At 50.9% G+C, this 14,911-nt stretch overlaps 1 protein-coding gene across 1 annotated transcript; it reads right to left on the reverse strand.

Moving 5' to 3' along the window:
- Positions 1–3,562: 3,562 nt before the first annotated feature.
- Positions 3,563–14,590, reverse strand: CNOT6L (CCR4-NOT transcription complex subunit 6 like; the record flags this gene model as incomplete). Its single annotated transcript, XM_084263869.1, has 11 exons — positions 3,563–4,337; positions 4,661–4,863; positions 5,832–6,056; positions 7,264–7,415; positions 8,534–8,688; positions 9,613–9,770; positions 11,885–11,953; positions 12,733–12,822; positions 13,632–13,717; positions 14,180–14,366; positions 14,479–14,590. 11 exons carry the CDS (start codon positions 14,588–14,590, stop codon positions 4,125–4,127), a joined length of 1,650 nt encoding a protein of 549 aa, XP_084119995.1. The 3' UTR covers positions 3,563–4,124.
- Between the last annotated feature and the right edge of the window lie 321 nt (positions 14,591–14,911).

Here is a 14,911-nt window from a genome sequence, read left to right on the forward strand (position 1 = left end):
TTCCCATCTTTAACCCACCAGGCTCTCTGGCCCCCTTTTTAAACTGGTACAAGGGTGCAGACTGTGCTTTGGTGGTGTTCCCAGGGCAGGCTGCTGCTTCAGAGTGGACAGGAGTGGAAAACACTGAGCCTTTCCCTCTATCCTGCTCTACCAGTTCGTGCCAAAGGAAGGGTTTGAGGCTAGAAATGGAAAAGGCATCGTGGAAGTGAAGCAGCTGCAGCTGGGTTTAAAGCTGGTGCTTGGACAGTAAGGCCAGGCAGCCTCCTCCAGCTCCTGCTCCCTCCCAGCAAGAGGTGAGTGCTGTGCTCCTGGTCTAGGACTCCTGGTTTGTAAATTAACAGAAACTGGGGATTTCAAGAAGCCCTTTTGTCTTCCCCTGCCCCACACCTTCCCAAAACCAACCCCCAGAGAGAACACGTGCTATGAACTTTTACAGGCTCAAATTCTCGCTCACGATTCGGACCAGGTCAGTGGCAAGTGCCTCTGGAAAGGTTGAGGGTCAAAGATTTTGGCTTTCTAGCCTCTAAACAACAGCAGAAGCAAGGCTTTGGGACTACAGAGCCCTCTTCTGGGTGTGCCTGCAGACTGATCAGGGGTGGCTCCCAAGAGAGGGGGAAAGCTCAGCCATATGCTGAACCCCTTTTTGATGATGAAGGCTGGCAGGAGACGACAGAAAGCTTTTACCAAGGCAAACGGGAAGCAAAGCTGGTCTCAGGCCCCACTGTGCTGCACCTGACAAAGGTTCAGGCTCCCTAATGTGGGAATAAGGAACAAGAAATACCCAGCTACATTGTAGAAAATTCTCTTTTGTTTATATATATATATACATACACACACACATACACACACCCCCTGCAGCTAACAGGAGGGAACTTTAAAAAGTTGCTTGTGGAAGGGTTGGTTTTTTTCTCTGCTGGCTTTAGGCAGTGCTGCTGCTGAGGAGTTGACACCAGGCACCAGAGTTTTGGGAGCAAACCAAGACAGTGAGGAGCAGTAAAGGACTTGGAGCTTCATCCCCACCACATGCTGGGAACTGTGGGTGGGTGATGGAGAGAACTGATGGGTTTCCCACCCATCCCCACTCAGAGTAAGGGATGTTCTGCTTCAGATCCTTCCCTCCCCCCTAGAAAACTCCCAGCTGTCAGCTGCCATCTGGGTCAGGAGCTGATTAGTGCTGCTGCCTGGGTGATGAGTAGAGGTTTGCTGGAAGGGATCTCAGCCTGCATGTGAGGCTGATGGCTGCCTGCTCCCTGCTCCCTGCTCCCTCTCTTCTTGGAGGAGAAATTCCCTGCAGAGAGCGAGCAGCATTTCTGCTCAGCTGGGTTAACCCAAAGGAGCACAATCCCTTTACTGCTCCTGCTGGGAAGGGGGAACCAGAAGGAAAACAGGGAGCCAGGCACATGGAGGGCAGGTAAACACACCCCTGGGCAGGTGCATCGACTGAAACATGAAGAAGACCTGGGGCTGTTGAAAAATAAACCCCAGAGGGTTTGTGCAACATCATAAAATAACTTGTCCTTAAAACCCCCACGGCACAGCGTGGGGAGTGTGTTCCACAGCAGAGAAAAATCCAACTAACCCCCTTCCTGCAGCACTTGGATCACTCAGAAACCACAGGGGAGTCAAAGGGGAGCAGTTCCTGGGGTTGGGTTGGGTTTTCTTTCATCCCCATCGTCTCCCAGGCCGGTATTACAAAAGGTTGTTGTTGTTGGGGGTGTTTTTATTAACAAACGGGTTCCTCTGCAGTTCATATACAATCACAGGTGTATTGTAAATCCCACTTTTATACAAAGAGCTCCAAAAAATCCTGGGAGTGAAGTATGGTAGGAGATATTGCTGATGTTGCTAGAGAACAGGCGTGTGGGGGAGGAGGAGCAGGGCTGGTTAGAGCAGAGCAAACCCCGTCCCCACTCCATCCCCTCCAAGAAAAGGCCCCAGCAGCTGCTCCCAGAAAGGTGATGTCCAGGGAATGACGTTTTCATGCTATTCTACTTTCCTCTGCTCTGCAGGTGGTGCTGGCTGGGGGTGTGTTCCCAGTCACCTCCCAGAACACCCAGCCTTAAAGGGGCTTTTTATCCACTCAGCTCGGTGCTGCCAGCAAGGAGATGGCTGGAGAGGTGCCTCACTCCCCCACCAGCACTTCTAGTTACCAGCAGGCAGTAAGAATCCTTATTTTAGGGTTTTTTGGGGGTAGGTGGGGGTTTATTTTAGGCACTTTTAAAAGGGAGTCACTGTTTCCTTACACCCGATTCCTTACACCACCCCGCTCCCCGGCCCCAACAACAGTCAGGGAACAGTTTCTACTCCAGCTCCAATGGGTTTATTTCTTTTTAATTATTTTTTTTTGGCCTTATTTCCCCTCCCTGCAGCTAATTCCCCATGTGTGAAACAACAAAGGGAACGTTTAGTTGAGGAGTAGAGGATTTGTGAGACAGAAGCTGGCTCCTCAGCCTTTGAAACTGATTTCACCGTTTTCAATTTGACTTTGTTGAGACATCAGTACAGGCTGCAGCTCTCTCAAAATTTCATCCACATCATGGAAAAAATTCTTTTTTCTTTTTCATTTATTAAAAATATCACATTTTGAGACTAGAAACAGTAAAGTGCATGAAAAGTTTAAAATATAAATTCAAGAAAAAACCTTATAGCAGCAAAAAAGCAGAATAAAGAAAAACTTAAAAACACAGACACAACCTTGTTCCTATCCCTGTGCCTTTCTGGGTGTTTTGTTTTGTTTTGAAACATGGAGCAGCCAACCAATCTTTCAGAAAATTGCATTCTGCTTAATGCCTTGAGAGGCACAAGGGGTTTTGAACTGGCCACCTAGAGCATAAAAACAGGAGGAAAAAAGAAAGAAAAAATAGAAAGAAAGAAAGAGGAAAAAATAGGAAGAAAGACCAAAAAAAAGCAAGTTTTTTATGAAGACACCAAAGAGTGTTACTGGCTGGGAATGAACCAGCAGCTTTGTGTTTCAATTCCACCCTGACTGAGAACAGAAAGGAAAGGTTATCCCAAAAAACAAAGGTGTGATGGTTATTTGGCAACTAGGGTGAGGAAAGAGAACCCAAGGAGTGAGTCCAGCTCCCGCTCGCTTCCCCAGGGAGTAAGAAGCATGCTGATGGCTGCTCCGCATGCCCTCAGGGGACAGATCCTTTCCAGAGGCTCCTTTCCCTGTACCCTCTGCTCATTTCACCCCAAACTCCCCATCCTTGCACCCCAGCTTTGGGAAAGGGATCTGAGGACGGATTCACAACCTCTTTATTCACCCAGAACCCAAACACTCCCAGGTGTGGCTTCTTACCGGTGCAACGGCCCGTGTTCCCCAGTCCAAGTTCTCCAGGGCTCCAGAGGAGGGAAACTCCCACCCCCCACAATGCAGGTGGCAGCAGCACCCGCTGAGCACACAGGGTTCCACGCTCACCCGCGAGACGAGGCTGCGCTGGGAGGCTCCTTGGGAAGGAAACTGCACCAGGAGAATTCAGAGCTCGAATTTCATCACCAATATTAACCATCTTTGGTCTTTTCTCTGAGGGTAATGGGGCCGGGGCAGGGCCAGGCTGCTCATCACACACAGTTGGGCATTAAGTGCTTCGTTAATGTGCAAAATTTGTTTTGAGGGCTCTCTGAGAGTCCGCCCTCCGTTCTGGGGTCAGGCAGAGAGTGTTTCTAATGCTCTTCCTACAAAAACCAGCATTGCTGGGGTTGGTTTGCCTTTCTCCTAAAAGGTTGGCTCGTTTCGCCACGGCCTGGGAAAAACAACACTGTCCTGAAATCTGTTAATAAGCAACTTTTTAATCTCATTCGTCCATTTATAAGTGCAGCTTCCTATTGAAAAGAAAACGCTTGCCAGTTGTGTTTGGTTTTGTTGTTGGTTTTTTTTTTTTTCCTTAAAAATAATTAAATTAAAAAACCTGGAAAGGGAATAATACTTTGGTTCCAGCCCTAGTGCCAAATGATACCAATAATGCACCAAAATGTGCAAAAATCTCATATCAAACACATAAGGAAAGGAGCTCGAAGAAGCAGCTTAAGGTTGGCCATACTTCACTCCTATAGACTTTGATTTACAACTGTACAGGTCCGTGACAACAGGTCCTGGCCCTCAGAGGGGCAGGGCTGCTGCACTACCTCCTGCTCGGCAAGTGCACGCCGTTGACAAGAGGCAGGAGCGGAGGGTGGAGTTCGAGTTGTGTTAACAGTGAGAAGTGGTCTGAAGGGATGTGAGGGTGTGGACACCCAGTGATGTTGTTGTCAACCAGCCACTGAGGGTCCAAAGGCCCCAGGACACCAAGCACGTTCATGTGAGTGTTGGAATAGAAAATGTAGTCAATCACACCCTAGGGAGAAAGAGAAACACGACAGTGAGAACAGAGCTCGCTTCTGGCAGCCTGAACTGGGCTGGCTGCTGGCTGCCGCTCAGAGGGGGAGGCGCAGCTGGGATTAGGGTAGAACTGCCCGTGGCCCTCCCTGTTCTCGTTAAGTCACCGGCCGGGGCCAGGTCGTTAAGCCTACACACACCACGTAGGCAGAGTGTCCACCAGCGCAGGGACCGGGGATGAGGCACTTACAGCAACAGAGGGGAAGAGCCAACGGTCAGAAAGCTAAGGCAGCGTCCTGGGGACACCAGGCCAGTGCTGCCACGTCAGAGAGCGCTGCTTACTTTGAAGTCAAAAGTGTAATTGGTGTAAGGCATCAGGTTGTTTTCGTAGGCGCTCTTGAGCTGGAAGCCGTGCGTGATCCTGCCCTCGGCAGCCCCGTTCTTGCCGTTGCCGCTGAAGTTCATCAGACACTCGTTGTACCGCAGCTCCTTGAAGTCCTTGTGGTTGTCAGCCACGATGCCATTGCTCAGGTATTCCACCACACCTGTTTGCAAAAGAAAGGAGTCGGGGAGTGGCTGGGAAATACAGCGGGCAGGGACCGTCGGCCTCCGAGTCAGAAACCAAACCAGCAGTCAGACACCCTGTGAGATGAGAGAAGAGCTCTGTGTCTGAGGGGCAACGTACACAGCGCCTGGCTGCTCCATGTCTGAGCTCTACACACCTTCCCGACACTCAGCCAGGGAACTGAGGCTCTCCAGAGGCTTTGAGCCATTGTTTGAGGCTTACAGTAAACCCCAAGTGCAGGTACCGTGTGGCGGGGTGCTAGCGAGGCAGCTTTTGTAGGTGTACCTGGTATTACAGTACCAAAGGTTATTGGTACTAGAGCATAAAACCCCAGACTGGTTTGGGCTGGAAGGGACCTCAAAGATCACCCAGTCCCACCCCACCCGCCATGGGCAGGGACACCCTCACCAGCCCAGGGTGCCCAAAGCCCCATCCAACCCGGCCTTGAGCCCTGCCAGGGATCCAGGGGCTCCCACAGCCTCTCTGTGCCAGGGCCTGCTGGGGAAGGATTTCTTCCTACTATCTAGTCCCTGTTTCCCCTCTGTCAGTTTAAAGCCGTTCCCCTCACCCTATCGTTCTGTGCCCATCTCAATGGTCCCTCTCCAGCTTTCAAAGCAAACTCACTCCCTCAGAAAGTGTTCACCACAAGCTCACATCTTTCCTGCTCAGCACTGCTGCTCAAGGCGTGGGTATCTATCCAACGATTTCAGATCTACTTGTGCTTTTCTCCATCTTCACAGGCATAGCCAGCTTTTCTGGAGGGTGAAACTGACCATGAAAAGCAGTCTGATCAGCTGACTCACACTCCCCTCAGCCAGATTCCCACAGCCAGCTGCTATTGAGGAGGCTTTCATCCAGCCCAGGGAAGCAGAAACCACCCCATCCTCCTCAGAGGGAAAGAGTCGTCAAACGCTCCAGCAGGTAAGATGGAAATGAAACCAGTCTTACCTGAATCAGGCAACGAGTTGAGATCTGCACACAGCACCAGGGGGATAGAGTTGGGATCTGCTGTTGGGCTCCCGGGCCTGCTTGAGGCTTTCTCAAGGATATTCTTCAGTTCTGAGACAAACATCATGGTCTGGATGAGCTTCACATCCGAGTACTCAGGGTCCCAGTGCATGTGGGCATTGGCCACGATAAGCAGCTGTTTGTCCACGTGCAGAGATTTCAGACCTGGGTAAACAGACAGGTTTCTGTCAGGGAAAGGCTGAACACAGCAGGTTCCACCATTAACCTGCAGGGTACTGAGGACTTCAAGCCTTAGTAGCAGCAGATGGATGTATGTCATTGCTGGAGAAAAAGGTGTTACCTGAACCTGGCTGCTGCACAACCACAGAATCACAGGTTGGGTGGGAAGGGACCTTCAGAGGCCATCTAGTCCCACCCTGCAGTGAGCAGGGACATCTTCACTAGAGCAGGGCGCTCAGAGCCCCAGCAAGCCTGACCTTGGGTGTCTCCAGGGATGGGGCCTCCACCAGCTCTTTGGGCAACCTGTCCCAGTGACCCACCACCCTCAGAGTGAAGAGCTTTTTCCTAATACACACCTAAATCTCCCCTTTTCTGCTTTAAAACCATCACTGTCGTCCTGTCGCTCCATGCCCTCGGGAACAGTTCTTCCCCAGCTTCCTACAGGCACCTTTCAGGGGCTGGAAGGTGCCCCCAGAGCCTTCTCCTCTCCAGTCTGAACCACCCCAGCTCTCTCAGCCTATAAAGCTGTAGCTGCTTTTTATCTGAGCAACAGCACTCTGAAAGATAGGGTGTACAGTCCCAGGCAGCTCCTTCCTGTCCTGCAATTCAGACACCCTGCTCCTTTGCAGGGTACTCTGGCAACAAGCCATCAAAAACCCAGGCAGGCTGACAGCGTAGGGTGGCAGTCTGGAGTCTGTTGAGATTGTCTGCTGGTTCTTATCAAACTTCATGAAGATGTGACAGTCAGTCAATCAAGCAGCATGAAAAGAGACCTGATCATCTCATTCTTCCCCAAGAGTCTGTTAGCCCTGTCACAGAACCACTGGGGAAGGGTGGGAGGAGTCAGTCAAGGGGGGGGAAAAAGAGAGGTGAAAATAGAAGTCAAACAGCTGGTACACAGGCAAACACACTGACCTTGGGAAAACCTGATTCCTCAGGTAGAACTGAACAGAGCAAGCAAGCAGGGACAAAGGCTTGACAGGAGAAAGCTACGTGTTGGGCACCTGGCTGCCCATACAGTCATGTCTTCTGCCTCCTGTCTAAGCCACCCCTGGGCTCAGTTAGCACCGTGAACAGTGTTTGCTCATCTGCCAGGATCTGGTTACCCCCTGATGGGAATAACATCCTGGAGAGCTGTATCCTCTGGGAACAGCTACTGAGTGACGGGCGAGGGAACCGGCAGCCGACTCACCTGCTCCGAACAGCTCCTTGTGCACCTCTAACACCACGGCCACGCCGATGTTGTCCTTGGTCATCACCCTGTTGAGCATGGCCTCCGAGCCCTCCGAGTTGGCCATGGCCACCTGGTTGAACTCCACCGTGTGCTTCTGCACCAGCGTGAACCTGGGGGGACAGAGACAACCGCTGACCCGCAGCTGCGAGAGGAGCGGGGTCTGCCTGTGCTCCGCTCTGCCAGAGGGTCTGCAGGGCAGTGTGAGGCACCTTTCTTCTGGCCTCTTGTTTGATACAAGCAAATCCAGCTCCAAGAAAGTGAGTTCCAAGAAACTGAGTCTGGATGGAGCTCAGAGCCCGGCACGGGAGGTACCTGGGGTTTGGGAAGCACTCGCCTGTTCCAGCACTCAGAGGACCTTTCAGAGCAATGCCCAGAGGTGATCACACCTGCTGAGGTGTTTTAGGCACAAACTGAAGATGTGGTGGCAAGCAAAGGCTGGGTTTTACTCTGGGCAAATGCATTATTACCAACCAGCTTCTTTCCAACCACTGGCTACCACCAGTAGTTTTGTGAAACTGGTTTCTCTCTCCTTCCAGCCTCAGGGCACCCAAAACTGCCTTGTTTCAGGACTAACTCAAGTCTACCTATTGAAATGGGCTTTGCTGTTTGTTTGGAGCTCTAAGAAAATTAGAACAGAACATTATTAGACTGCTGTTCTCACCCAAGAGCAGCACAGCATAGTAACAAGCTCTCTACACACACTTGTTGGTTTCAAGGTTTACAGAAAGCATCAGCTGTTTGTTTTCACAGGCTTCCTCCATGGCAAAACAAGCTGAGTTGTTTTTATACATGCTCTGAAAGGCATATTTTCGTTTCTGGAAGCAGTGAAAAACTCTGAAAGGGAGCCAAGGCTTTGGGAAGCTTCCATTCTCCTTACTGAAACCTGCTGGGAGGGGGTGTTTAGTGGGATACTCGGTGTGGTACAACCCGTGAGCAGTTTACACAGAGGAGAAGTGTGACTGTCAGCACCTTTTCTCCCTTCCAGAGGGAAGAACTGTTGGTATCAGAAATTCATTAATGTAATCTTTTGATTCTTAAAAGCAGAGAACCTTCCATGATCAGCTGGCTCCAATACATCTTCTAACACCTGAAGATTAAGCCAGCACTGCTTATCACCCCTTACTCTTAGAGGGGTGGAACTTGTGTGGAGCAAGGCAAGAGTCTGTAGAGGAGCTGAGGGATTTCTGAGATCCCCAGAACACGTGTGCAGGGAGCACCTGCCCCTTACTTTTCAGTTTTGAAGAATATGGCACAGCCATCCACATGCTTCTTCTCCTGCTCAGACATGATTTTGGCACGTGACTTGGGAGAAAAGAACCCATCGTATCCTCGTTCTTTCAGGGCTGGCAGGAAAAGGGTGAAGTATTGCTCTGTTTCCACTTCCTGGAAGGGAATACAAACACCTTAGGCTAAGCAAGGCAAGCCAGCCCTTCCCATCGCCCTGCAGCACTGCCTCAGCTTGCAGTCAGCGGCTCTCCCCAAAGAGAAGAGCTCCTGGTCATGTCACTTCCCACATCAGCAGCCTGCTGGAAACAGGTTTGTGTTCCTGGATATCCCAGATCCCCCCCAAAGGGGAAGGGACAGGTGTATTTTGAATAGATTGCACCTGGCATTCTGGGCACCTGCCTGGGGATACTGCCTGAGAGGTCAATAGACACCCAGCAGCATTTCACCAGGAGAGCTCTTTCCCACAAGGGTCTCCCACTGCTCTGTAACTGCATTTCCTTTGTAGTAACATTTGGTCTCCAAGACAATGTCAGAGGCTGATCTCTTGAGGTTTGCAGAGCAAGGTAACTGATCTTATTGTGCCAGATTCTTGCTTACCAGAACTTGCTTAAAAACCCTAAGATCATTTTAAAGGCAGATGCATTCTAAACATGATCAATACATCTCTAGGACTGCAGCAGGATACACATGCCAACAACAACTGATACTTAACTTTGGCCACAAGAGGCCCCTTTTTTTGCCAATGAGACTATTTTTGAAACTTCCCCTTCTGTAGCCAGCAGGAACAGACTAGGAACAGTGGCATGTGGGGGTATGGCATTCGACATCCTCCCTCTCTGCCACAAACACCCAGAAGGAGAAGAGTTATGAAGCTCATCTGAGGGGAGCAAGACCCAGCTCTCCCAGTGCAAATTACCTACTTGTTTAGCTAATTTTACCAGGTTTTATAAAACACAAGCCAATGCTTAACAGAGGAGCTGTGCACGTGGTGTGTATCAGTAAGAATGTGGGAGAAAATACAGTGTTTGGAAGGTGGCATTTCATTCTGTGTGCTGAAGAGTACAGGTATTGCCCAGTTACCTGAAGACTGATGATGTCTGCGTCGCAGTTGACGATCTCCTCCATGATCCCCTTCTTCCTGTACTCCCAGTTGAGTGCCCAGGAGGGGCAGTAGCCATAGAGCTGCCGGGTGGCGTATTTATCACACAACACGTTGTAACACATGACTGTGAATGAAGCTGGAAGGAGAGGAGGGAAGGGGAAGGGTTCTCAGCCTCACAGCATCACCAGTGCTGAACTTATTCAAGCCCAGGCACTGAATCTTACACAGTCTGGTCTGCTAAGGGGCTGTTCCCGTGTCACCATCCCACAGCACCAGAGAGCTGCTCAGCATCTTGATGTTTTAGGTGGATTCCAGAAATGCTTGTACAATTTTCACAGCATCACCAGGTTGGAAAAGCCCTTTGAGCCCCTGGAGTCCAACCATCCCTGTCCTGTGCTGACCCAGATCTCTGAGCACCTCATCTCCCCTCTGTTAAACACCCCCAGGGGTGGGGACTCAGCCCCCTCCCTGGGCAGCCTGTGCCACAGCCCCACAACTCTGCCAGGGAAGAGCTTTTCCCTCCCAGCTGAGCTGACCCTGCCCTGGGGCAGCTTGAGCCCATTGCCCCTTGTCCCATCTCCTGTCCCCTGGCTGAAGAGACCATCGCCCACCTCTCTGCACCCTCCTGGCAGGGCAGGGGAGGTGGGGAGAAGGGCTCCCCTCAGCCTCCTCTTCTCCAGGCTCAACACCCCCAGCTCCCTCAGCTGCTCCTCAGAGGATTTGCCCTCCAGCCCCTTCCCCAGCCTGGGTGCCCTTCTCTGGACTCGCTCCAGGACCTCCATGTCCTTCTGATGCTGAGGAGCCCAGAACTGGACCCAGCACTCCAGCTGCAGCCTCACAGTCCAGGGGCACAATCCCCTCCCTGTGCCTGTTGGCCACACTATTCCTGACACAGGCCAGGATGCCCTTGGCACTTCCCTAGTGCCTGTACAACATTTCTAAGTTGCATCAAGTCGTATCTGTCTGCCAAGTCCAAGGGGCAGAGAGAGGTCTGGGTGAGGGCAGGAAGAGAAGGAGAAATGAAGCCATAAATTAGCAAGCACCTAGAAGTTTTTTGGTTGCATTTCTTCTTTAAAAAAGAGAGAAGTCAGCACCAGCTCAGCAGCTCCTTCAGCCTGAAACAAGCTTCTTTCACTCACACACTTCTTGACTCCTTTAGATTTTTTTTACACCAATTAAAACAACAGCCAAGTGCAACTTCCCAGCACCTCACCCCTGGGAAAATGCTGCTTGTGTTTGCAGGGAAAGAAGTGAGGTTTTGCTGTGTGGCTATCCCAGTGCTGTGCATTTTTATCCTCATGGACAAAGAGCTCCACTCTTCAGCTGCTTCCATTTTACAGTGACAGCCAAGAGACTTGTTAGAGTTTCTACCATGCAATGCTCCACAGCCTCTCTGCCTGCCCAACACTGCTTTCTGATGGCTTCAGAATTCTGTTTCTGCTCAGAAGAACAAAAGCAAAGTCCATAACACTCCACTGAGATACCCATTTGTAAGGGAATTTGAAACAGAAATGCAGAACTTGATGCTGTGGTGGCTTACAGGACGCCTGGTGTTCCTGTTTCTTCCTGCTTGCTTTTTCTGGTTTGTTGCTCTATCACATAAACAAGCTGATCTCAACTGTGACACACAACTGAGTGAAGTTGGGAGGATCTGCCATCCTCGTGCTTCTGAACAGTAAACCGTAGAGGACTGCCACGTTATTCTCACTGCTTAGTGACCTGATCTTGAGCAACAACAGCACGAGCCTTTTCCTTCTTTACCCAGGCTCACAGGTGCTTTTTTTGAGGGCTGCATTCAGGAAGAGCCACCTGACTCGCAGAGCAAGCGCTGCCTCTCGCACTTTACAAAAGCAACAATAGGGGGCATTAAACTAACCTCAGTCCGAGCTGCTCCCCGGCCTTCCCTCCAACAGGACTTCTCCACCTCTGCTCTGCACAGCCCGTGTGCAGACAGGGCGTTTGAGGGTGCGTGGTGGGGCAGCTTCTGCAAGGGGCAGGGAGAAGCTCCCCCCAGCCCCACAGAGCCAACCCCGAGCCCATCAGCGCCGGGCACAGGCCCTGGGAATCACCCTGAGCAGAAACAGCCTATTGCCTCCCCTGCCCAGCTGAGCAGGGCAGGGACAGAGCAGCTTTGGGGGTGTCTGCCCTCCAGCCAGGGCCAAACCACCACATCCATGCAAGGCAGAAGACCTTCTGAGAATGAAGAGAGGTTTTTCATTGTGTGAGTAAAGGGAAGAACCACAGGTTTACCTGAGGGAAGAATTTGGTCTCGTTCTTTTAAAGTAATCCATGGCCTTGGAGGCAGCTGCTCTGGATGAACTGAAAAAGAATTGAAACCAGTGATTAATCCTGGGTTTACATCCCCAAGTTACAATTTCTAAGTCAAACTGATGACTGAACAATAACTGTGCTCTGCAACCCCAACTCCCCAAGGCTTTTTACGCTCCAGGGGAGGCAAAAAATCATTTAAAAGACTAGCAAGAGAGAGCAAACTTGTCTCTTGTGGGATTCATGACTCTCTGTCTCTTGCTTTCAGATCTTGAAGTACCACTGAAATCCTCCTGCACCTTGAATATGCTGCTGAAGAAGGAGAGGTAAATCCTGCAGTGGTTCAGGTATCCCTCCCCTTCCCCAAGACCCTCACCCTAATATCCATCCTTCCTGCAACGCTGTCTTAGGAGACCCCAGGTGTCAAAGCAGAAAGCTCAGGCACAGAACCACGAAGCAGGGTTTAAATCAGGCACTGGATAGTCTTGATTTCTACATCTGAACTTAACATCTTTCTTGCATTTGGATTATAAATTCTAGGGGAATTTATCAAAGTAGCTCCAGCAAGGAAGACTGCACTTTCTTGCCAATCAAAAGGCTTCACACAACAGTGGGAACAACCAGCTGTAAGGTGGGAAAAGCTGAGACAATGTATGTCAGCCTCCTCCCCTGTGTGTGAGTGTGTACCACCAGAGCCACTTGACAGAGATGTGAAAGCAGTTAGGAAATACTCTCCCTTCAGCCACTCAGAGCCTTGTTTCAGCAGCAAATATTGTCAGAAATGCCTGGTTTTAAATCACTTCTGTCAATCAGATTTGTAGGGCTGTCACCTGCTAGATTGTCAAGCATGTAGTTCAGTAGCTTTCGAGTTCCATCTGGGTCCTGGTAGAGGCTGAGAATATCTTGTGATAAAGGATTGCCTGCCAACAGCAGAAAACAACAACTGGTCATTAGCTGCCTGACTTTCTTGAGGCCTTCCAAGCAAAGAAAATCTCCCCTAACGAGCACGGACGAATTGACTCAGAAGATATTTAGGCTGCTCGGCTTGGGACTGCAGAATACAGCAGCAACAGATGCTGCAGGATCAGCACGAGGCGATTTTCTGCCTTCAACTCACTGCAGCCAGGAACACAGCAGGTTAAAGGGTCTGTTCACCTGTCTACAGATTTGAAATGGGCTCATGAGGAGGTTTAGTCGCACTAAGAAAGAAAAAGCCTTGTTCTGCAAAGCTGCTGGCCATTTCTGCTACAAGCTTAGTATCTCAAATAACCTGTTAAGAAAATCAGAGTCACAGAGCTATAGGGGTTGGAAGGATCCTCCAGAGCCCATGGGGTCCAACCCCCTGCCCAAGCAGGGTCCCTGGGACAGGGCACACAGGTCAGTGTCCAGACGGGGCTGGAATCTCCCCAGAGAAGGAGACTCCACACCCCCTGGGCAGCCTGTCCCAGGGCTCCCTCACCCTCACTGGGAAGAAGTTCTTCCCCACATTGGTGGGGAACTCCCTGTGCTCCAACTTGAGCCCATCGCCCCTTGTCCTGTCCCCACAGACCCTGAGCAGAGGCTGCCCATGTCCCCTGTGTCCCACCCTTCAGCTATTGATACCCATTGATCAGATCCCCTCTCAGGCTTCCTTCCTCCAGAGAATGTTGAGGTAGAACACAAAGGTTTCCAGCCCAGCCCCTCAGCAATTCAGGAGTACCCTGAGCAATATTTAACTGTAAGAACTCACCTTTCAAACCGAGGGTTTGTAGCTGGAAGAGCCGTCCAAGTTCATAAGGCAAAACCCGTAACAGATTGTTATTTAAAAGCAATTCCCTGCAGCAAATGCAGAAACACTTCTGGTGAGTATCACTTCAGAAGGAACCTTTGCAGCACTACACACCACTCATCTTCAAAGATAAGACTTTGCACCCTGAATTTTTTTGTATTAGGGAAAGATATGCCAATCTCCCCACTTCAAAGCACCACCAAAATGCTTTCATTGGGGAAAGAAAAGCCACAAAACCCCCAAAACCCAACATTAAATCAGGGGGACCTGAAGCAGCAGGCAAGCACCAAGTCCCAGAGAATGTTTCAGAGCAGAAGACTACACAGCTTACAGACAGGTGTCTGCAGGGATCAGGGGATGAACCCAAAAGTCCTTACTGGGACCAAAGCTCTGCACCAATCCCAAATGCTCAGATTTATGTGTCACACAAGGACAGGAAGGAGAATGGAAGGATCGGTCCTGATCCTGGAGCACAGTCACGGGAGGCTAATGGGAATAACCCCTCTCACCTGAGAGACACCATGTTTCCCAATTCTGCTGGTAAACTTCGGAGTTTGTTGGATGACAGATCCAGGTAAAGCAGGTTGTGGAGCTTGGCAATGTCAGGCGGAATGCGAGTGAGGTTGTTGTCATTGAGGTGCAGAGCCGTCAGGTGCGTCAGCGACCACAGCGACGTGCTCAAGCTCCGCACTCTGCCTGCAAGAGACAAGCCAGAGCTCCTCAGCCACCACACAGCAGCTCTGGGGGTGCTGGGCTGTGGGACTCCCAGCGTGGGGCACCAGCACCTCTCAAAACCCAACCAACTCACCCGAGATCTCCAACTCGGCCCAGTGCGACTTCTTCCCGTTGGCTACCTCTTCTGCTGACATGATGGTGTAAATCCTGCGGGGATCTGGAGGATCATATTTTTCCTTTGGCATCCCTGTTAGTCTGAGAGACCATCACAGCCGTTACCACCTGCCACTGACACCATCTCTTCATTCCCAGACAACCTCTCCCAGTGACCCTCCGCACACACACAGGCCCTGCAGGTGATGGATGATAAATACCGTGCTGATGCCCACCCAAGGGCTCCAAGGTTCTTTTGGTCTTCTAGAGGCTCTTAGAGGCAGGAGGTAGGACTCCTTTTACAGAGGACAAGGACCTGGGGGTGTTGGGTGACACCCCCCTGAACACGAGCCAGCAGTGTGCCCAGGTGGCTGAGAAGGCCAACAGCATCCTGGCCTGTGTCAGGAACAGTG

The sequence above is a fragment of the Gallinula chloropus genome (assembly GCF_964237585.1).
Source record: "Gallinula chloropus genome assembly, chromosome: 4".
In the NCBI taxonomy this organism is placed as follows: domain Eukaryota; kingdom Metazoa; phylum Chordata; class Aves; order Gruiformes; family Rallidae; genus Gallinula; species Gallinula chloropus.